General features: G+C 49.7%; 9 protein-coding genes across 9 annotated transcripts; 6 read left to right on the forward strand and 3 right to left on the reverse strand.

Moving 5' to 3' along the window:
• The first annotated feature begins 2 nt into the window (after positions 1-2).
• On the forward strand, positions 3-3323 carry BZA70DRAFT_280773 (microtubule associated protein-domain-containing protein). The gene is made up of 3 exons (XM_064913020.1): positions 3-911; positions 975-1453; positions 1516-3323. The coding sequence occupies exons 1-3, from the start codon at positions 485-487 to the stop codon at positions 3259-3261; spliced, it is 2652 nt and encodes an 883-aa protein (XP_064767476.1). The 5' UTR covers positions 3-484; the 3' UTR covers positions 3262-3323.
• On the reverse strand, positions 3324-6830 carry BZA70DRAFT_280776 (putative DNA ligase). The gene is made up of 10 exons (XM_064913021.1): positions 6481-6830; positions 6403-6413; positions 6286-6345; positions 5926-6214; positions 5731-5867; positions 5253-5673; positions 5016-5199; positions 4735-4953; positions 3844-4675; positions 3324-3789 (listed from the first exon to the last, which is right to left on the reverse strand). Exons 1-10 carry the CDS (start codon positions 6773-6775, stop codon positions 3373-3375), a joined length of 2865 nt encoding a protein of 954 aa, XP_064767477.1. The 5' UTR covers positions 6776-6830; the 3' UTR covers positions 3324-3372.
• Position 6831: 1 nt separating this feature from the next.
• BZA70DRAFT_280778 (uncharacterized protein) lies at positions 6832-9445 on the forward strand. The gene is made up of 2 exons (XM_064913022.1): positions 6832-9037; positions 9102-9445. The coding sequence occupies exons 1-2, from the start codon at positions 7188-7190 to the stop codon at positions 9352-9354; spliced, it is 2103 nt and encodes a 700-aa protein (XP_064767478.1). The 5' UTR covers positions 6832-7187; the 3' UTR covers positions 9355-9445.
• A 39-nt stretch (positions 9446-9484) lies between these two features.
• BZA70DRAFT_249344 (P-loop containing nucleoside triphosphate hydrolase protein) lies at positions 9485-10756 on the forward strand. Its single transcript, XM_064910678.1, has 4 exons — positions 9485-9714; positions 9794-9994; positions 10074-10214; positions 10274-10756. The coding sequence occupies exons 1-4, from the start codon at positions 9610-9612 to the stop codon at positions 10427-10429; spliced, it is 603 nt and encodes a 200-aa protein (XP_064767479.1). The 5' UTR covers positions 9485-9609; the 3' UTR covers positions 10430-10756.
• On the reverse strand, positions 10757-11463 carry BZA70DRAFT_280782 (DASH complex subunit Dad1-domain-containing protein). Its single transcript, XM_064913023.1, has 3 exons — positions 11275-11463; positions 11141-11203; positions 10757-11079 (listed from the first exon to the last, which is right to left on the reverse strand). The coding sequence occupies exons 1-3, from the start codon at positions 11389-11391 to the stop codon at positions 10924-10926; spliced, it is 336 nt and encodes a 111-aa protein (XP_064767480.1). The 5' UTR covers positions 11392-11463; the 3' UTR covers positions 10757-10923.
• Positions 11464-11540: 77 nt separating this feature from the next.
• BZA70DRAFT_296220 (DASH complex subunit Dad3-domain-containing protein) lies at positions 11541-12118 on the forward strand. The gene is made up of 2 exons (XM_064914520.1): positions 11541-11763; positions 11827-12118. The coding sequence occupies exons 1-2, from the start codon at positions 11620-11622 to the stop codon at positions 12013-12015; spliced, it is 333 nt and encodes a 110-aa protein (XP_064767481.1). The 5' UTR covers positions 11541-11619; the 3' UTR covers positions 12016-12118.
• On the reverse strand, positions 12119-13576 carry BZA70DRAFT_296221 (mitochondrial 37S ribosomal protein MRPS5). Its single transcript, XM_064914521.1, has one exon. It carries the CDS (start codon positions 13504-13506, stop codon positions 12292-12294), a length of 1215 nt encoding a protein of 404 aa, XP_064767482.1. The 5' UTR covers positions 13507-13576; the 3' UTR covers positions 12119-12291.
• Positions 13577-13743: 167 nt separating this feature from the next.
• BZA70DRAFT_280786 (tRNA(m5U54)methyltransferase) lies at positions 13744-16006 on the forward strand. The gene is made up of 2 exons (XM_064913024.1): positions 13744-15192; positions 15261-16006. Exons 1-2 carry the CDS (start codon positions 13794-13796, stop codon positions 15830-15832), a joined length of 1971 nt encoding a protein of 656 aa, XP_064767483.1. The 5' UTR covers positions 13744-13793; the 3' UTR covers positions 15833-16006.
• A 966-nt stretch (positions 16007-16972) lies between these two features.
• On the forward strand, positions 16973-19864 carry BZA70DRAFT_280788 (uncharacterized protein). The gene is made up of 3 exons (XM_064913025.1): positions 16973-18678; positions 18737-19186; positions 19246-19864. The coding sequence occupies exons 1-3, from the start codon at positions 17116-17118 to the stop codon at positions 19594-19596; spliced, it is 2364 nt and encodes a 787-aa protein (XP_064767484.1). The 5' UTR covers positions 16973-17115; the 3' UTR covers positions 19597-19864.
• The last annotated feature ends 10 nt before the right edge of the window (positions 19865-19874 follow it).

Here is a 19874-nt window from a genome sequence, read left to right on the forward strand (position 1 = left end):
TCGTTATAATCAGTCACAATAGTTTCGCGCACCACAGTAGTTTCGCGCACCCACTCGGTTGGCAAGTCTTATGCGTACAAACCCCACGTAAACTGTTGCAAAATTCGCCCTGACAACGGAGCCCTAAACTTGCACACAAATAGCATAACTGGAAGTAAAAATGTGCATAGGTTTGTTTACTTTTCGCACTGACAGCGTTAAATGTCAACAAACTGGGTTTATCTCGTTCTTGCTGTCCCCTGAAATAATATCGACTGAAACAGGTCTGCACAGGAAATAGCCAGATCTGCTGCCTCAATATTCATAAAAGAGAGATTGAGCAGCAACTAATATTGGGCGGTTTTACCCCCTAACAGAAGATCGGAATAATAGCACCAGAACTTATAATCGACCTGAACAGCTTCGCAATATCAACCTGCGGTCACTGAGATCTGAAGAAACACAGACAGCAGATCAAAAATCGCCAAACAAACAAGAATCAACAATGGCTTCTACTCTTCTCAAATCACAAACAAAGTCAAATGTGGACCGACGAGGGTCTTACATATCATCGCAACTCACGGTGATAAATGACAAGCTCCAAATGCTATACGATGAGATCGGAATATCAGACGATGAGCGGACAATACGAGAGAAGAATCTTTATGCCGCTGTCTCTCAGGCGCTTGAGCAGCATGTTTCTGAGGTCACCGCTGAGAAAGAGGATCTGTATAAACAATGCCTTGATCTCCGTGAGCAGTTACTCAGCATGATGGCAGCACTCCAGGACGTCCCGGAAGCCGATGAGGTGATTGGGGAGACAGAGAAAGCTCTTGAGATTAGTACTCCGCTATTGGATACTTTAGAGGGGCTAAGCAAGAAGAATAAGAGACTTCAAGGGCTGTACACAGAGCGGTATGAACGCGCACACGGTAAGAGCACAGATCGGTATCACTAAATTCGAAGTCAATCTCAGACTGCTAATAATTTACTAGAACTCTTGGATAATCTGCGAACCTTTTCGCAAGTTATGGAAGGAATCGACGTGCGAAAGGATCTCCTGGAACTCCAGCCGAAAAGCATCAGCCTTACGAACAGCAACTTGGCTTCTCTCGAAACCGAAGTACTCAGACTATCTGATGAATATGAGCGGCGAATCAAGGTTGTCCAAGCTGACGCAACAGAGATCGTCTCTCTGTGGGCACAGCTGGGCACCTCTCAGCACAATATTGACAGAGATATCCTGGCTTACTACAAGGACAAGCCAGAGATGCTGGGGCTCACCGACAAACAGATGGATGCTCTGAGAAAGCAAAGAGAAAGCTTAGAAAGCGAAAAAGAAAGTCGAGTTCAGCGCCTGTCTGTCACAAAATCTGCGGTACAACATCTGTGGAGTAAATTGTCAGAAGAAGAGTCTGTCGTCAAGGCTTTCGATAGAGCTAACAGAGGCATTGCGCTGTCAGTAATTGAGGCTGTAAGTATTCTGTCGAGACTGAATGTTTTATGGAAAGAATACCAAGCTAATTGAATGTGTAGTACGAGAATGAGTTAGCACGACTCAATGAAAAGAAGCGTGATCATATGCACATTTTCATTCAGGACGCCCGCCAGACCCTTCGAAGCCTTTGGGACAGTTTATATTTTTCGGAAGACGAAATGCTAGAGTTTACCCCCGCTTGGACCGACATTTTTACAGATGCGTCTCTTGTTGCTCATGAATCCGAGATTGCTCGACTTGAAAAGCTGCTGCAAGAGCGGAAACCTATATTGGCCTTGATTGATGCCTACAGAGAATTACAGCGCGATAGTTTGGAGCTTGAGCAGTCACAGCAAGATGCTTCTAGACTGATGGCTCGAGGCACTGGACGCCGAGACCCTAGCCGTTTGCTTCGCGAAGAACAGATGAGGAAACGCATAGCGAAGCGGAAGCCCAAGCTCATGACTGATCTCATTGCATCGCTCTCTCGATGGGAAACTGAAAACGAGCGGCCCTTTATGGTGAATGGAGAGCGATTTATTGAGGTATTGCGAGAAGAAGAGCAGGCGGCGAAGGCACCGCGCGGGAGGAAAACGCCGTCTAGGAGCACGGCGAGCACTTCAAATCCGAAAGAAGAGGTCAAAACTCCTGCTACCAGATCCGTCAAGCGAGCGCCTCTACAGAGTCGTGACATTCACCAACTTAATAGTGTTCCTCCGAAACAGCCGAATTTCCAGGCCGAGCAAAAGCTGAAGGGCTCCATTTCAAATGATCCTTTTAAGACGTCCCGGTCGCGCCGACCTAATGAGAACATCTCTCCGATACGCGGAAATTCATCAGGAGATAGCAGCACTTGCTCGGGTAACAGTCCTCTGAAGATGCGAACGAAGGCTCAACAAAGGTCAGCACAAGTCGGTCTATCCAACTCGCTCAATAGCCAGTCCACTTCAGTCGCTACAAGTGCTCAAAGAGCCAATTTGGCTTTGTCAGTTGCACGGGCTAAGACGGCGCTGGGAACCCATTCAAGCAACAAAGCCTTGCCTCCTCCAATGTCAATGTCAACTCCCAAGCCGACAGCGAAAAGCAAGCAGGAGAGGTTTCCTAGACTGGACCCCCCATCGAGGCAGACTGCTTCTTATCTGTCAAGATCAGCATCATCCAAATCAAATGCTTCTTCCAGCTATGGCTCCAGTGTTGCCAGTAACGCCTCAGAGCTACGTGGGAATACCACTGCGACACTCGACTCACTCGCCTCTTTGCGTATGTCTACTGACAACGAAGGAGAAATTGCCTATTTCTCTCGGATCCAGTCTGAAGAGACTCCGCGCAACAATTCGAAGCGCAGATTTCTGCCTGGAGAGGTCTCTGAGTTTGTTGATGATTACGATGATGAATATGAGCATGCTACTGCAAGTCGGCGGTTATCCTCTGTTGCCAGCATGACCGATGAGAATAATCACACTATAACTGAAGAAATCAACGAGCATGCAGCCGATCTGTCGAAGACTATTAAGAATCAGCGGCAAAGCGACTCAGACGGAGACGAAGGAGCCATGGAAACCCTGCTCGCCATCGACCGGCTCGCTCTGGAACCACCTCCCGAACCTAGCCCGATGATTTCCAAGAGCAGCAGATTCTTCATCGACCGCAGCGGGTTTGAGGATACAGAGATCAGTTTCATCAGTCCGCAGCATATGCAGCCCTTGGGATATGATATCCCATATGCGACGGAGACGCCGCCGTTTGTAAAAGTTTTGCCTGATCGGATGAAGTTATTTGAAGACGATGACAGTGGGTGTTTTTGATTTGGTTTTTTAGCACGGAGTTTGTATTTCATTGTTTTTCTCGCTGTATACGACTAGCCACATCTAATTAATCAATCAATGAAATTTCTTATATATTAATCTGAATTGTGGTTACAACACCAGTAGTTCCTCGCTCAACCTCGTCGAAGCTGACCAAGAATCAATAATCCAGTTAACCGACAAAACATGAGGAATTTTCTCGCGACTCGAAATCAACCGATTAACCTCAGTTAGTCTCTTCCGAGAATAATCCGCGCCAGATATAATCACGACATGGGTTACATCTTCATCGGTCAAAGTATCCGCAATCTGCGCACCGCCGAACCTAGCGTATCGCACCGCCGTTTCAAAAGGCGAATTTGCGGGAAGCGCTGAGCTGGTAGCTTGCTCGGGAAAGTCAAAGTAGATCTTTGTACCGAAAAAGATGAGAGAAGGGATATTGAGGGCGTCTTCGTCGGAGTCGATTAGTAGGTTGAGAGTGTCTGTGGCATCATCTGTAGATTGCGGCTCTGGTATGTTTTCAAGGATCTGGGAGCTTGTTAGTATATGATCCAACACCTTATTGGATAGTAGAGAACGTACCTGTTGTAGCTCGGTTATATCTTCGATTTGCCGCATATAGCTATCATTATAGCAATCCATTTGCCTTTCCGTAAACTCACCCAGCGCCGGGGGCGCAAGAAAAAGCAAGTGTCGATTCTCGAACGGCAATACCCGCTCGTTAAACAGACAGTCGTGGATCCAGGCCGATCTCACCAAAGGCATTTTGCCCTCCTTTTTAACAGGAGCGGTCTGAATCAAGTTCGAGTCTGCAATGATATACCAGTTTCGCTCAAAGACTGTCGGCCGATCGCGCAATATCTCGCCGCCGTTGGCGGAGATTTCTTGTTCCAGCTTGACTCGTTTTCTTGAATCCAGGATTAAGTAGAACGAGTGACCTTTGAATAAATCGGAGACTTGCATGCTGCTCGAGACAGTCGCTGGCTTTGGCGCCTCCAAAATGTCGAGCTTGCGTTTCTTCCGCTTGGGCGTCTGACGATGATTTTCAAACTCCGTTTCTCGCTCCTGCTTCTCTGACTCGATCTGCGTCTTCAAAGCCAACAGTTCCTTCAGACTCAACGCAGTCTCATGGTTTTTGTCCATTCTCAGTCGCCTGAATCTGGGAAATCTCAGCGTCATATTTGTACGGAACTTGTCGGAATCAGGGACGACTGCTGAAGCTTTGACTTCCAAGACGATAGAATCTTCAGGTGCAATCCATAGATCTGGGGTTTCCTTGTGAGACCCCGCCAGTTCGAAGAAGGAGGGTACGTTCTTGGGATCGAAGCCGTGCCATTTGCCTTCCGTGATACGGGCGATACTTCTGTACTCTTCAGCAGTGAATCCTCCCCCAACTCGACAAAAAGACCAAAATCTAGGAATCAGGCTATTAGTAAATTTCTCAAGAAGCCAAGCGCTGCTCAGACGACCTACTTTGGAGACTGATTATCCTCGTCCTCAACTCTGAGTCCGCACAGATAACTAGCCATCAAGTTACTGCGTTTTCCGCGACCGTAATATGCCCCAATCACCAAAACATCTAAATTTTCTCCGAATTCATTCATATATTCGGGCTTCACTTTGATCCACAGATCCGTGCGTCCATTTGGGGTGTACACGGCTGTTGGATTCTTGATTACCAGTCCCTCAGATCTGTCCATAAAGTCAGTTAGAGCCCCTTATCACGTATTGATGAAACGGAACTAAAGTCGTACGATTGCTCAATCACCTGTCGTAGTCTGACCTCAATCTCTTCTTGCGTAGTTGCCCGTTCAAAAGGATGAAGCTCAAAGCGCGTAGGTACTTCAGTAAGCCACTCTTTCAGTGCTCTTTTACGGCCTTCCAGCTCAAAATCGACCATGGGGGTACCGTTCACATAGAGTATATCAAACACGCGATCTGCGAAGAGTCAGTAAAGGCTTGACACCACATAATACCCAACGAGATCTTACACAGAGGATGCGAGGACTTTTGACTAGGCTCGTCTTGATCAGCCAGCGCAGATGACTTCAAAGTCCCAAAGGGCTCTATCATTTCGTATAGAGTATCCCATGAGACCATTTCTCCATCAAGAATGATGCTCTCCACTTTTTCATTGAATACACCTCGTAAATGCTTCGCCAGCGAGCCCTTCGGGTCGTCAAACGAAGACCCGTACATGTATGTGTAATCTTTTGCGTGTCGGCTGTAGAACTTGAACTTATTTCCCCTTTCGCTCATATGAAGCTGGATTCGTTCGCCATCTAGCTTCTCTTCGATGAAAAAAGGTAGATTTTTATCGTTATCCATCATTTTGACCACCCTCTCATATGACAGTTTAGGAAAAGCTGCCAATTGTGGTTGAAAGCAGGACATGATTGTTATGTTGCTTTCCTGTAAACAACAAGTCAGTATCTAAATCGGCATGAGGGGAGGATAGATTTTAGTTACCTCTTTGGTTAGCCGAACAGTGGGATCGCAAAGTTCCCAGCACACTCTCTTCAAGCTGTGGCTGATGCTATAGAGTGCTACAGCATCAGGATGCCAGAGATAAAACAATAAGCGCTCACTGACTCCAATCCGAAGCTCTAGAATCGAACTGTTAGAGTAAATTGCAGAACTCAAGTGCCATGCTCGGAATCCAACCTCTTAAGATGATCCGAATCAGCCATTTCATTTCCTCGGCATTCATATTCTCATAAAACCGTTTCAAAACCGGAAGTTGGTCGTCTGCTTTACTATGCTTGCTTAGCTCTTCCAAGGTCTCGTTGACCTGATCGATAGTCATTTTGCCGTAGTCGGGTTTGGCTTCGCGTTTCTTCATGATCTGGAAACAGCGCTCGGCAAAGTCGCCCGCACCTTGGGCGTGCGTGCCAGGTAGTCTGAACTTCAGTATGGAGTTTGCATCCGGGGAGTCGGGAGATATCTCTAGAATCTGATAAGGAAGGTGGTTAGATCAGCAGATGATCGTTCGAACAATCCGATCAGCATTTCGTTATTAGCTACCTTAATTAACAGCCGTGCCAAACCGACTTCTTTGATTCCATAAAGACGTTCTTTATCAATCTATTGTATAATGAGTCCAAATGTCATAAACAGCATAATTGCACCACGAAATCTTACGGAAGGCAGAACTAGATCGAGATCAGATGTTGTTAGTATTGATCCGTTGAGGTCGAGTACATGCAGATCAGGACATACGCATGCGAAAGCAAGGATAGATATCAGGCCCGACTCTGTCGCGCCACATGTCAATATATCGTCTGAGGATCATTTTGCGTCGGTCTTTTACATTTTTGCTGGCAAAGCGTCCGATCTCCCTGCCCGGCTGAGCGGTAAGAGTGTTGAATATCTGCACGATCAACGAGTAGAACGGCGGCGACGGACCGTGGTTCACCGGCTTTTCAAGCGCAGCCTCGGTGTTGTCTTCAGCCCAGATATTCTCAAACACATCCCCATCCTCGAGATCGTTCTCCTCGGCCGTGAGCGTCGACATGGCTCCATTGCACTTGTTCTGATCCGGCAATTATGGCTGCTGCTCGGCTACGCTGGGACTCGACGACGCGTGGATAACTTTATTTATTTTGGGAAGTGATGACGTCCACTCCGCGAAAGGGCTCTCTCTTGGGACATTCCGCTGCAGCCTTCTCCGGAATGTCTGATATACAAGGCTGCCCTGGAAAGACCGCTATTGTTCTCGCAGACTACGCGTACTATAGATAACCGGTCGATACCACTGCTTGCTGGGGCATTCACAGTCCGAGAAAAGGCTCTTAGAGTATTGAGCTAGGCCGTTCTAGCTTTCTTCACCTCAAGTTTTTTCACACCTTTGGCATGCACAGGATCCCATAGTCGGAGCCTTTCAGAGGAGAGCTTGCTAATCGGAGGGTTGCTGCCTTGCGAACAATATGACGACGACCGTTGATCCGCAGCAGGCCAACAGCAGCAGTCTGTCGGCTGCAATCCTGGCGTTTTCTCGCAGATCTCCGGCTAATGCCGAGCATCCTGCCACCGTCTCTGCTGGATCGAACCAGCACTCAAGTCGTGCACACTCGTCTTCTCCTGCCGCGCGACTCAAAACGGCACCAGATCATCACAGCGAATCGAAACAGTCGGGTGCGAAACCACTGCCAAAGGTACCCGCCAAACCGGCGGCGATTTCTGCTCGTCCAAACGCACCTGCGAGGCCTTCTCATACGCGAAAAACTTCAGCTTACCAGATCAAGGATACGAGTAAAGCCACAACAACAGCTATCGATTCTGCAGCCGTAGCCGCCAAACGCGTCGCAGCTGCCGCGGCCTCTTTGTCTTCGCAGACTACCGGGAAACCCTCTATACAGTCTAGAAAGATTTCCAGCGAATCGATTCAGAGTGTTTCTTCAGCAAAGAGCGTCGAGGGTTCATCGAATAAAGCTGCGAGGAGCTGTCTTTGCCCTAAAATCACTTATGAATTGACCTCCCCGACATCGACTGCCAGGCCGCCTACAACGTCACCTTCTCCCAAACCAAAGATCAGCAGAACGCCGTCCAGATCTCCAAGTTTGCGGCCTACTTCACGACTCACGGTTCGGTCTACAACGGGTAGTGAGCAACCGAGTGCGCGGCAGTCTCGTCAGCTTTCACCAGCTTCTTCGAGTAGATCATCTGGCGCACTTGCTAAAGGCGCGGTTGGTGATGGGCCTACAAATGACCATAAAGTCCCAGAAGCTGCTCAAGTCGACCGATCTTTGACGACACCAGATCACAGTTTGCAGGGACGTACTAAAGCGAAAAATGAGGCTCCGGCGACGCCTCCGAAGAGATCAGAGACAGCTCCCGATAGTAATCCGGTGGTTCTATCACCGAAGCCTCAAAGGCCGGCACGGTCCTCGGCACTGCTATCCAAGCTTTCCAAAATTGAGGCAACAGTGCCGGATGTATCAGTGGGCAAAACACATGAAGCACCAACTGGTGACACAAAAGTGGAGCACACATCGACGCCTCCGACATCATCAAGAGATTCAGAATCAGTACCACGGCCGTCGACTTCATTGAATAGTGACTCTTCATCGACAAGAGCTAGTTCAAGTGCCAGCAAACCCATCGCAAGTGCTTCTCGAGAGGAGACGTCTGCTACCCATTCTTCAACATCAACTACTCCCGCTACGCGCTCCACATCACACACTCCTGCAAAGCGATATTTCTCCAGCAATAAATCTGTCGGGTCAGCGCCATTTCACTCTTACAACAGAGCGCTGACTATGAGGAGTAAGAATACACCTATAGCGAGCGAGTCGAGGCTGACGTCAATTGGGGTGAATCCTGCTGCCGCGTCTTCTTCCACATCTCTCCCGGCCACGTCAAGAACCAGCATTGATTCCTCAAAGTCCTCTGGTGAGACGCGAAGGAGTGTTGATTCTGTTCGGCCGCTGCAGAGCATTGCGTCAGCGCCGCCGTCAACGCCTGCACAAGCAGTCGCCAAGAGATACAATAATCCGACGGGGACCGACTTTAAGCCGCTTCAGTCCACGCTACGTACTACGATGCGCAATCCGGGGAAGAAGAAGCCGAAGCATACTTTTAATGCCGAAAAGCCCTGGAAACATGTTGTTGTTGCTGGGACGTTGACGGAGGAGGAAAGGAAACGATACGACGGGTTGTTTGCGGCTAATAAGGGATTGATGATGCCGGCCGAGCTTTCCAACTGCGTGCACGGGCTCGTGGTGAAGCAGCTGTGGAAGCGATCAAGACTCGATGCGGAGGTGCTGGAAAGAATTTGGTGAGTATTTTTACTGATTGTTTGGCTGCAAACGAGAGGCCTGTATTAACTGGAGATATTATAGGAACCTGGTGAGCCGAGAGAAGAAGGACTACCTGGACCAGGATGAGTTTATAGTGGGTACGTGGTTAATCGACCAATGTCTGTATGGGCGCAAGCTACCACAAGAGCTCAGTCCGGAGGTCTGGTCTAGTCTCCGACTAGGAGTGAGTATTTGGACGACCAAGCATCAGTTGAAGCATCCGAAGAGCAGCCGACACGAGCAGAAACGGCACCACCACCACAAGTTCCCTCGGAGTGCGAAGCTGCATGTGTGAGAGTAGGGAGATTTTGTGCTTTTGGAAGGCGTTTTGGAGTTTTAGTATAGTTTAGAATAGACCAGTAAATAGAACAGACAACTGACTGCAGTTATATAATCATAATGCAACTTCTAAAAGGTCCTCGGCGAAGGTGTGCGCCGCACGTTGCTCAGCCGTTCGCCAGCCGTTCGTCGACTCTGAGTTTTGGCTCTTCAAAGTCCTATCGCTCGTCCGCACTCACCTCCGTCGACACCAGCATCACCACGCGCGAACATGGTAGAGCCCGCAGACTACAAGTACAAGATCGTCACCGTGGGCGACGGTGCCTGCGGAAAAACCTCGATGCTGATGAGGTACGCCAAGGGCTACTTCCCAACCGTATGTCTCCCGTCTCCCCACTCAGCCTCTGCTCACTTGCCCAGCAACGCTGTCGACCGCTCTACTAACGCTGCAGCAGGAATATATTCCGACCATCTTTGAGAACCACTCGAAACGCGTCCGGCTGACGAACAACAAGACGGTCGAGTTCCAGCTCGTGGATACCGCGGGCCAGGAGGACTATGCTCGGTTGCGGCCTCTCTCTTACGCCAACGTCGACATGGTCATTATCGCTTATTCTATCGACTCCTTTACCAGTCTCGAGAACGTGATTGAAAAGGTGAGTTTGTTATGTTGCTGCTAGTGCAGTGTTGTGTGAGAATGAGAAACAATACTAACCGGATTTGATCTCAAATCAGTGGTGGCCGGAAGTGAAGCACCATTGCCCGAAAGGAACCCCAATCATACTGGTCGGCATGAAGAAGGACGTGCGAAGCAATCCAGATGTGATCAATATACTGAAGGAACAGGGATATCTGGGCCCCGTTCCATACGACAAGGTACGTTATCCATCTACTTCCGATTCCTCTAGCTATGTTGAAACTGACTTCTATCAAAGGGCGTTCAAGTTTCGCAGCAGATTGGAAGAGTTCCATTTTTGGAATGCTCGGCAAAGGAAGGAACAGGCATCGACGCTATCTTTGATGAAATAGCAGGCATGCTCGTCCCTCAAGACCGGGAGCCTAGCGCAGGCTGTGGCTGCAGCATCATGTAGAGATACTACTTGCGCGCCCACTGTTTACTATTTGATCTGTACTCGCCTTTGGCCGATCCTAATCTTTTTGCCTAAATCGTGCCACTTCGGAATTTGTACTCAGTATACTTTTATATATCTTGCTTGAAGACACAACCAACACTGCTCTACGAATGGGGGAAAAGGAGCTCTATGTAACGAATTTGCTTATATCTGTCATCTCACCTTACTGATTTTGTAAGTAGCCCGGGTCTGGAGTTTTCCTTTGGCTTATGTACCTTGCTGCGATGAAAAGCATGCGATTGCGTTGCTTGTTTTAATCTACTGATATGTTTTATGTTTTTTGGTGTTATTATTTAATCGAAATACAATACAGTCAAGCTATTAAAAAAAAGGCTACATCACCTGTAGTTGAATTCATGAACCAATAAACATCACCAAGTCATATTTAACGCCAATAGTACACAAAACAATAGTTGAAAACGAAACCGACAGCCAGATAACACGGCTCCGACTTAGCGATCATCTTCCTCGACGTCCTCTTCCTGACCATCACCCTCCTCATCCTCCTCCATCTCCTCATCCTCCTCGTTCTCTCCCTGAGCCTCGTGAGTCATACCATCGTAGAAAGAACTCCATAGTGTCGATACACTCTCAAACTCCTTTCCAACCTGGTTGATTTGTTAGCACATACCACCAGCGCGACTAATCTGAGAGGAAATCACAACGTACGACTATGACACCCTCCAACGCCCGATTAAGCGTGTTGATATTGGTAAGAACGTGCTCAAGGCTCTGATGAGACGAAGGTTAGTATCTGCAGACGGCGCTATAGTCAAACAGCATGGCTGTATTCGCGGGCTTACTATCGAGATCTCAGCAACCAAAGCATCGCGCTGCTTTTCGAAATACGTCTTCTCGCCCGCAAACTGCAACGCGCCCTGCGCAGAAGCCGAGAGTCCACTTCCTGTGCCCGTGTCCATTCTTATTGTAGATATGTAGTCACGGAGGTCAAGTTTCGTTTTGGAAAGCGGGCAGACAGATCCAAACAAACCAGGAGACCCGACGCGCACGCGCAGCGTCGAAACTCTAATCCGGATTGTTTACTCAACGCGCTCCACCTCCGTCGCTCCCATCGTCTGCTTCCACGCGTGAATTTTTTTCTATCTTTCGATTCAGTTTGGTTCGATTAAATCTACAGAAATTGAAAGATGGCGAATATAGACGTACACGACGCACATCCTGTCGCACCGAGCAGCAGTGTGCTCTCGTCCGAAGTGATGGCGCACTTGCTCTCCCCCGTTGAACAGGACCTCTTAAAAGAGTACCGGCAACTGCTTTCAAATCTGAACACTGTACGTCTATTGCTTTATTTCTGCTTAATGTTATTAGATCTTGCTCTAACAGACTCTTTTAAGCTCTCGGCCGAACTTGCAAAGCTCGCATCGGTCCCGACACCAGAGATTCTAGACACGCTACGCGTCCTCGAGCGGAAAACCGCGATCGTCTTCACACTACTCAAGGCTTCAGTCTACAGCATCTTCCTACAGCAGCAGCTCCACGACGACGACGGCGCGCTGATGACGGCGGAGGGAGAGGTGCAGTGATGTATATGAGTGCACAGTTGTATATTTTATTTTGGCTTGCGTTTCCTGCTATGGTGTCTCGGTTTTCTTTTCTCGTTTTTGTTCTGTTCGTAGGCTATGTGCGTTGTATATGGTCAAAATTGATAAACTTGAATTAGATTTACAAACATAATCTATATACAAACAGAAGGAAAATACATGCGCAGAGTAAAAGCTATACTGACCAAAGTGTCAGAACTTGATACCCCGTATTACTTTTCTATCGCGACAGCATAGAACCATCAATATACATTCCACTCATTCATCGTCATTTGTGGCACCTTCAAAGTAAATCTTGCGAATGTCAGCCACCTTCTTTCCACGCATAACAGCAATATCCTCCGGCAGAGTCTGGCTTGTCAAAGCCTCGAGGGTACACTTGACCGTGTTCATCCTATTGCGCGATCCCCGCACTTTTCCAGCCAGATCCTTAATTCCCGCCAGATTCGCAATCTCGTAAACAAGGTGGTTGGTGCGCACACCGAAACCACGTCGTCGCGGGAACAGGTCCATTTCGACGCCGTGGTATTTGTGTTGGAGCTGACCGTAGATCGTTCGGTTTTCGTAACGGGGAACGTAGACCATGTTCGCCATAGCTTGGACACGGGCTTTGGTGTTCGCAACTGAAGCGTTCTCACGATGACGACCTTCGCCGATACCGACCATACCGTTTTTATCGCCAACGGCGACAAGCGCATAGAAACTGCGGATCTTTCCGAGACGGGTGACGTTTGACACGACCTTGCGCACAAGAGTCTTTGCTGTCAGACTCGAGAGATATTCATTAGAGAGTGTGTTGCCGGGAATGGTAACCTCAGGCTCGTCCGATATCTCCTCGTCGAGCTCTTGCATTTCCTCGTTATAAAACTCTTCAGCAGCTTCTGGACCATGTTCTTCCAGAATCTGATCAGCCTGTGCTTCAATCTGCTCTTGCCTCTCTTTCTTCTCAGCGGCTTTCTCGGCTCCTTCCCCAAACAGAGGAACAGGCTGTCTAGGCTCGACGGCCGGATCATGCCATTCACCTCTGGCAGAATCCCAGAACCGGTCGCGCGCGGCCAAGTCGTCCACGTACGAGATAGCAAACCCCGAAATCGGTTCCCGACGACTTTTCCATAAATCGGGAGTGACAGACTGCTCACTGGCGATAATAGACTTGATCATCTTTGGTGAATAGAACTGGGCCAATTTCCGAATATGCTGAGCTCGTGTCGTCATCTTGGGAACCTCCGTATCAGACACGCTCTCGGCAGGGTTGTAGACGTGGTCGTACTCAATTCCGGCATCCTTAATCATCTCTTTAGCAGTCTCGCGATCCCCGCGTTCGACGGCGTCGATAAATTCATCGAGCTCCGGCTGAATTTTTGTCCCACCCTCATTTTCAGAAGAATAGAACCGAGCACTGCGCGGTGCATAAAGACTCCGTAGCGAGCTCGTCGCTCGAAGCGTCGGTATCCGTAACGTCCGAAGCAGCATGTTCTTTGCTCTTTCCGAGGAATTGTCCTTCGCACGGTGTGGATTATCTCACGCTGAAGGTATCGAAAGGTTTGTCTGCTTCCGACATCCAATTTTTCATTCGGGGATTTTACGCAGTGTCTGAGGTAATTTTATGGCATATTCATGTAGCTGTTATGGCTCTTGAATATAAAGTTCACCTCCTGAACCTAAATAGCACCTGGTTGCCCATAAAAATCTTTTAATTGTCATTGGAACATCAAAAGTGCAGACTCACATACAAAAGAAAGCTGCTTGACTCTTATTCCATGCAAAGGACGATATTCTTTGCGGGTAATCTAAAGCAAGTGCGTTCTGCAGCCTACTGGTTAACTTGCTCGCCGACAGCGAGAACGACGGGAGCAGCTCGAACACTCCGACTTTGTGAATTTCACTGCAGCGCTACGCAATTCAAACAAATACCACCTAAGAGACCAAAAGCGGGTTTTGACGAAATATCTTCCTTCCTAGCAGAAAATACATCGGTATTCAAGAAAAACCCAGAGCTACATAGAAAAGCCTTGAACATGAGCCTGGTGGTCCCGATAGTGACTGCGCCGGCAGGAAAGAATGAGTCTACACCGGCAGGAGAGAATGAGTCTACACCGGCAGGAGAGATTGAGTCTACGCCGGCAGGAGAAAACGAGTATACGCCGGCAGGAGAGAATGAGTCTACGCAAGTCGACGGCGCGGCGACGGATTTAAAGAGACCGAATCCAGAGACTCGTGAGAAAATTCCACAGCCTTTCAGAAAGAAAACGAGAAAAGAAAAGATGAAAAAAACGCTTGTGACGGTCGAGCCGATGAGTACGGAGGGGTACCTTCTCTTGGACATCCTTGATTTGCGCAGACAACACGGCCTTCCCGTCGAACTCAAGACGAAAGATACCAAGAAAGGTGCCAAGTATAAATTGGCACATGTCACGAAAGTGGTGCCTGCCAGAGAGGAGGACATCAATATCGTTGTGCTGAGCTCGACCGGCGACGGACTCGGCCTTTTATACGCGGAGGACGGCTCGGTTGAGAACGTCGTCGTTGTGCCTTATTCGATTCCAGGAGATGTTGTGCGCGCGAAGCTTTACCAATATCACCAGTTTCATATCCAAGCGGATCTCATTAGTATCGTCAGCTCGGGTCCAGAGCGCGACGACAGCCTCATCCGCTGCAAATACTTTAGCATGTGCGGAGGTTGCCAGCTGCAGATGATGCCTTATGAAGCGCAACTCGAGCACAAGCGAACCGTGATCAAGCGGGCTTACGAGCATTTCTGCCCCGATGCGCCGGCGGGCGCGATTCCAGAGATCGGTTCGACGATTAGTTCGCCGCTCGAGTACGGATATCGTACGAAGCTTACACCGCACTTTGACATTCCTCGCCACGGACATGTGCCCGAGCCGCTGCCGATCGGGTTTACTCAGAAAGGCCGGTCGCACGTGGTGGATATCGAAGAATGCCCTCTTACGACTCCGGCTATCAATGAAGCATATGGAAAGGCGCGCGACGTGATTAAGGACAAAAAGCACTTGTTCAAGCGTGGCGTGACTCTGATGTACAGAGAAAGTGTGAAAGAAAACAGCGAGACAAACGAACGCGAGACCGAAGTGATTACAGATTTTAATGCGACAGTTACCGAATACGTCAACGATTTCAGATTCAAATATACGGCTCGTGAGTGTCTTTGTTGTCTGTTTTTACGCGCTTTTACACGATGGACCATCTGACAATCTCATTTATAGGCGACTTCTTCCAGTGTAATAGCTCAGTTCTACCAAAGGTCACGGAATACGTGAGAGAGCAACTCCGCCGGGCGGTGCCTCCACTAGAAGACGGTTCGCCGGCTCCTCCTCTCAAATATCTTGTCGACGCCTACTGCGGGTCAGGCCTGTTCGGTATCACATGCAGCAAGGACATCGACGAAGTCATCGGCGTCGAAGTCTCCAAGATGAGCGTCGAGTGCGCGATGCTCAACGCCGCCGACAACAACGTGAACAACGCGACTTTTGTGGAGGGCGACGCGGCCGTCATCTTTGGCAAGATCCGCACGCCGGCAAACCAGACCACCATGATTCTCGACCCGAGCCGAAAGGGCTGCGACGAGCGGTTCTTGAACCAGCTGCTGGATTACCAGCCGAGAAGGGTTGTCTACGTGTCGTGCAATGTACACACTCAGGCGAGAGACGTTGAGTACATCTTGAAGAGCGAGAAGGGCGCGCATTATGTAGTGGACAGTCTGCGCGGGTTTGATTTCTTCCCGCAGACGCATCATGTGGAGAGCGTTGCGGTGTTGACGAGAGTGGGCAGTTATTAGGCGCAGCAGATGGATACGGCTTTATAAACACACGGACTTGTACATACATACACTGTAGAATCGACTACACATAATACAAAATCTCTCTTTGCCGTACAGGCTGCGTACATTCTGAATAGTCATCCGGCTGCAGCAGAACGCCTTCGTCCGGTCTCGTGAAGATCACATGACTAAACTCTTACCTAAGCTCGGCTGTTGTGCGGCGGGCGGGTGGCAGGCAGCATCCAGGCAGGAAGGGAGCAGGCAGCCAAAGGAGGCGCTTCCACTCTGAGCTTTTCTCTCCAGCAATTGGCTTCCGGACTCATTCACTCGCGTGCTCGCTTTCCCGGGTTCTTCAAGAGAAGCAACGGAATTCTGTTGCTTGGCTGTGACTTCAGTGTTCTCAGTGACTGCCGACACAAGGTCCTCAGAGCTACGGGGTGAAAGGACTCGTGCGCAGCAGCAGCTCTATCGACAGGGCCAATCGTGCCCTCTGAGACCAGCTTTATCGACTTTATCTTGAGTGTTTACGTGCCATATCAGTATACGTGGCAATGTCGGGATCCTGGGCAGACGACGACGTTGCGTCGCCGTTTGCAGACCCGCCGATTCCGGACGCTTACGCGGCGTCTGATGGCGGTGATGCTGATGATTCTCTCGCAGGCGAGAACGTCTGGGCTGATGACGGACACGGAATAGATATAGAGAGAGGGGACAAAGAAGATACTATTCCCTCTCCACAGCCGTCGCCCACTCTGGCGCCGCTGGATACATCCTCGGCATCGCGGGAAGAACCCGTGATTGTCTCTTCGCCAGGCACAAAGGCACCATCACCACCAAAGTCACCTTCCCTTACTGCTTCTTCTCCCACTTCACCAATAAATGGCGTTGGCAGCTTCAGCCCCCGTTCCCCACGCTCCCCCCGTTCCCCGCGGTTACGACGCCAGCATCTCCGCAAAGCCTCGCTAGTAGAGGCCTCCGAACTTGAGCGGCATTTTTTCCCTCTGCCGGATCCGACTTCGCCGACAGATCATTCGACTATGTTGGCTGATCTGTCGAACTCGTCTTCAAACGGAACAAATATCAATACCAACCTGGGCCAGATTTCGGAGTATTCGTATCAGCAGATGGTCGCGCCTCAGATCAAGCAGCAGCAGCAGCAGCAGCAGCAGCAGCAGCAGCAACTACGAGCAAGCGCAGAGTTGACTGAGAAAGCTGCAGACACGAACGGAAAGACAAATGGTTCGGAGACCGCTTCGAATGACATTAAAGAAGAAGACGAAGACAATGACGGCGAGACTAAAATGGGCGAAGACGAGGACGGGTGGCAGGAGATGCCAGTATTTGCAAGCCACGACATATACGACGACGACGGGAATATCATCGCACATGAAGAGATCAAGTCCGATGATGAGCAAGAAGACTTCCAACGCGGTGGTGCGGGGAAAGGTTACACGCGTGTGACAGTCGACGCCGAGAATGCAGAGAAAGAGGCCGAGCTGGAAGATCAGACGAAATATCTATTCCATACCGATGACCCGACCGACGCAGCGGCGCGAAACCCTCTTACTCAGCTACAGGCTACGAAAGAATTACTCACAGACTCGCAGCGGATTGCCTATGTCGGTCTGTGCAAGCTCTGCATTGTCGACATGGCGACCGATCTGGCAAACAAGAAGGGATCCCAGCGGATTGCGAAAAGTCTGAGTACGGTATTTGGTTCGATGGCGATGTGGTCGCAAAAAATAAGCATGAGATTATATGCCCACATGGACATCTCAACAGAGGAGCAACTCATGATTGAGCAACTCTCTTCTCATGGTGTGGAGGCCTCCGATCTGAACGGTGCGCTAATGCAAAACTGCCGGGTGCCTAATCCAGTGATGAGACATAGCGAATCTGATGACGAGGCTAATTATGCCGGAGAACTCGTTACTTCACGCTCACCGACACCTCTCCCAGAGTACAGTGAATCGCAGCAGCCTGAGCACGTTCTGGACCCGTCCTCGATCGAGGATGCGATGACGCTCGACATTGACATTCGCTGGACGGTGCTTTGCGACTTGTTCTTGGTGCTTGTTGCCGACTCGGTGTATGATGCGCGATCGCGCACTCTGCTCGAGCGGGTCGCAAAGGAGCTCAACGTGACCGTGCTTGATATCTGCAAGTTTGAAAAGCGCGTGACAGACGCGCTCGATATCGATGACCCGAGCGAGCAGACATGGCGCGAGGATGAGATTCTCGAACGCAGACGGAAGCGGGCACTCAAGAAGAAGTACGTCTACATGGGCTTGGCCACGCTTGGTGGTGGACTCGTCATTGGCCTTTCGGCAGGCCTGCTGGCGCCCGTGATTGGCGCCGGTTTAGCGGCCGGACTGACGACTGTCGGAATCACTGGTACATCGAGCTTTTTCGCTGGCGCGGGAGGCGCCGCCATCGTCACCACGACCGGTGCTGCTATCGGTGCTCGCGTGGGCAAGAACAGTATGGCGCGGCGAATGGGCCATGTGAAGACGTTTGAGTTCCGTCCGCTGCATAACAACGAGCGAGTGAATCTGATTGTGACGGTGTCGGGTTGGTTGTCGGGCAAAGAGGATGATGTGCGTCTTCCGTTTTCGACAGTAGATCCAGTCATGGGCGATATTTTCTCGCTGCATTGGGAGCCTGATATGCTTACGTCTATGGGTCAGACTATTAACTTGCTGGCGACTGAGGTTCTGACGCAGAGTATCCAGCAAGTGTTGGGAAGCACGATGTTGGTGGCGTTGATGGCATCGCTGCAGTTGCCGATGATGCTTAGCAAGTTGTCGTATTTGCTGGATAATCCATGGAGTGTGTCGCTGGATCGTGCATGGGCAGCGGGTCTGGTAAGTACGCCACTCAGATAAGAGCAAGACGTGCTTATAACTAACTATGATTTTGCAGATTCTGGCCGATACTCTGATCCAGCGCAATCTCGGCGTCCGTCCAATCACTCTCGTCGGCTTCTCCCTCGGCGCGCGCGTGATCGTCTCGTGTCTCAACGAGCTCGCGAAACGCAACGCGGTCGGTATCGTGCAGAACGTGTACATATTTGGATCGCCAGTTGTCGCGAAGCGCGATATGATGATCATGTGCTCGTCGATGGTCTCGGGTCGGTTCGTGAACGGATACTCGCGCAAGGACTGGATTCTCGGGTACCTCTTCCGAGCGACGTCTGGTGGATTAGGACGGATTGCGGGGTTGGCGCCGATCGAGGAGATTTACGGTATTGAAAATATGGACTGTACCGAGTTGGTTGAGGGACATATGGGATACCGTGAAGCCATGCCTCGGTTGTTGTCGATGTGCGGGTGGGAGGTTGTCAGTGAGGAGTTTACGGAAATCGAGGATCCGGTGCGTATCCAGTCTTTGATTATTCCAGCGACCAGCAGTTTTGCTAATTCATAATCTAGGACCCCGATCTGCAGCGCGAACGCCAGCGCGAGCTCATCGTGGAATTCGAAGAAGCGCGCCGGCAAATGGAACGCGAAGCGGCGGGCAAGAAACCCAAGAAAGGCCTCTTCTCGAAATGGACCAAGCCAAAGAAGAAGGAATGGTGGGACATGTACGATGCCGAGACCGCGGGCAACGGCGAGGCCGAGTCGTCTTCTGCGCATAAGAATCAGTGGGATCCGAGTACTTTCCGCGAGGGAGAGTATCATTACCAGTATCAGCCCAAGGAGTCTGAGGATGGAAGCGAGATCCTGTTCGATGTCGAGGCTATTCGGCGGGAGATCAGAAAGGCGAAGGCGAGGGGGCTGTAAGTAATTTGAATGTAAATATCCTTTTTGTTTGTTTTTCAGGTTTTCACATTGGTGTTATTGGGAAAAAATGTGCCTTTATAATTCTTTTGTCTTTTGCTTTGTTTCTTTTAAGATTCAATGAGTTTTTTCTTCATTGCATTGTTATTGCATAGTTTGCTTCAGTCCGTTCGACGATCAGGCATGCTGATCTGTTTATATGTTTTGATATGTTTATATTTGCCAAATGATTCAGATATGTACAAAGTATAGGCCAAGCCAAGGAAACAATTATCAGTCCT

The sequence above is a fragment of the Myxozyma melibiosi genome, assembly GCF_037950935.1.
Source record: "Myxozyma melibiosi strain Phaff 52-87 chromosome Unknown BZA70scaffold_8, whole genome shotgun sequence".
NCBI lineage: Eukaryota > Fungi > Ascomycota > Lipomycetes > Lipomycetales > Lipomycetaceae > Myxozyma > Myxozyma melibiosi.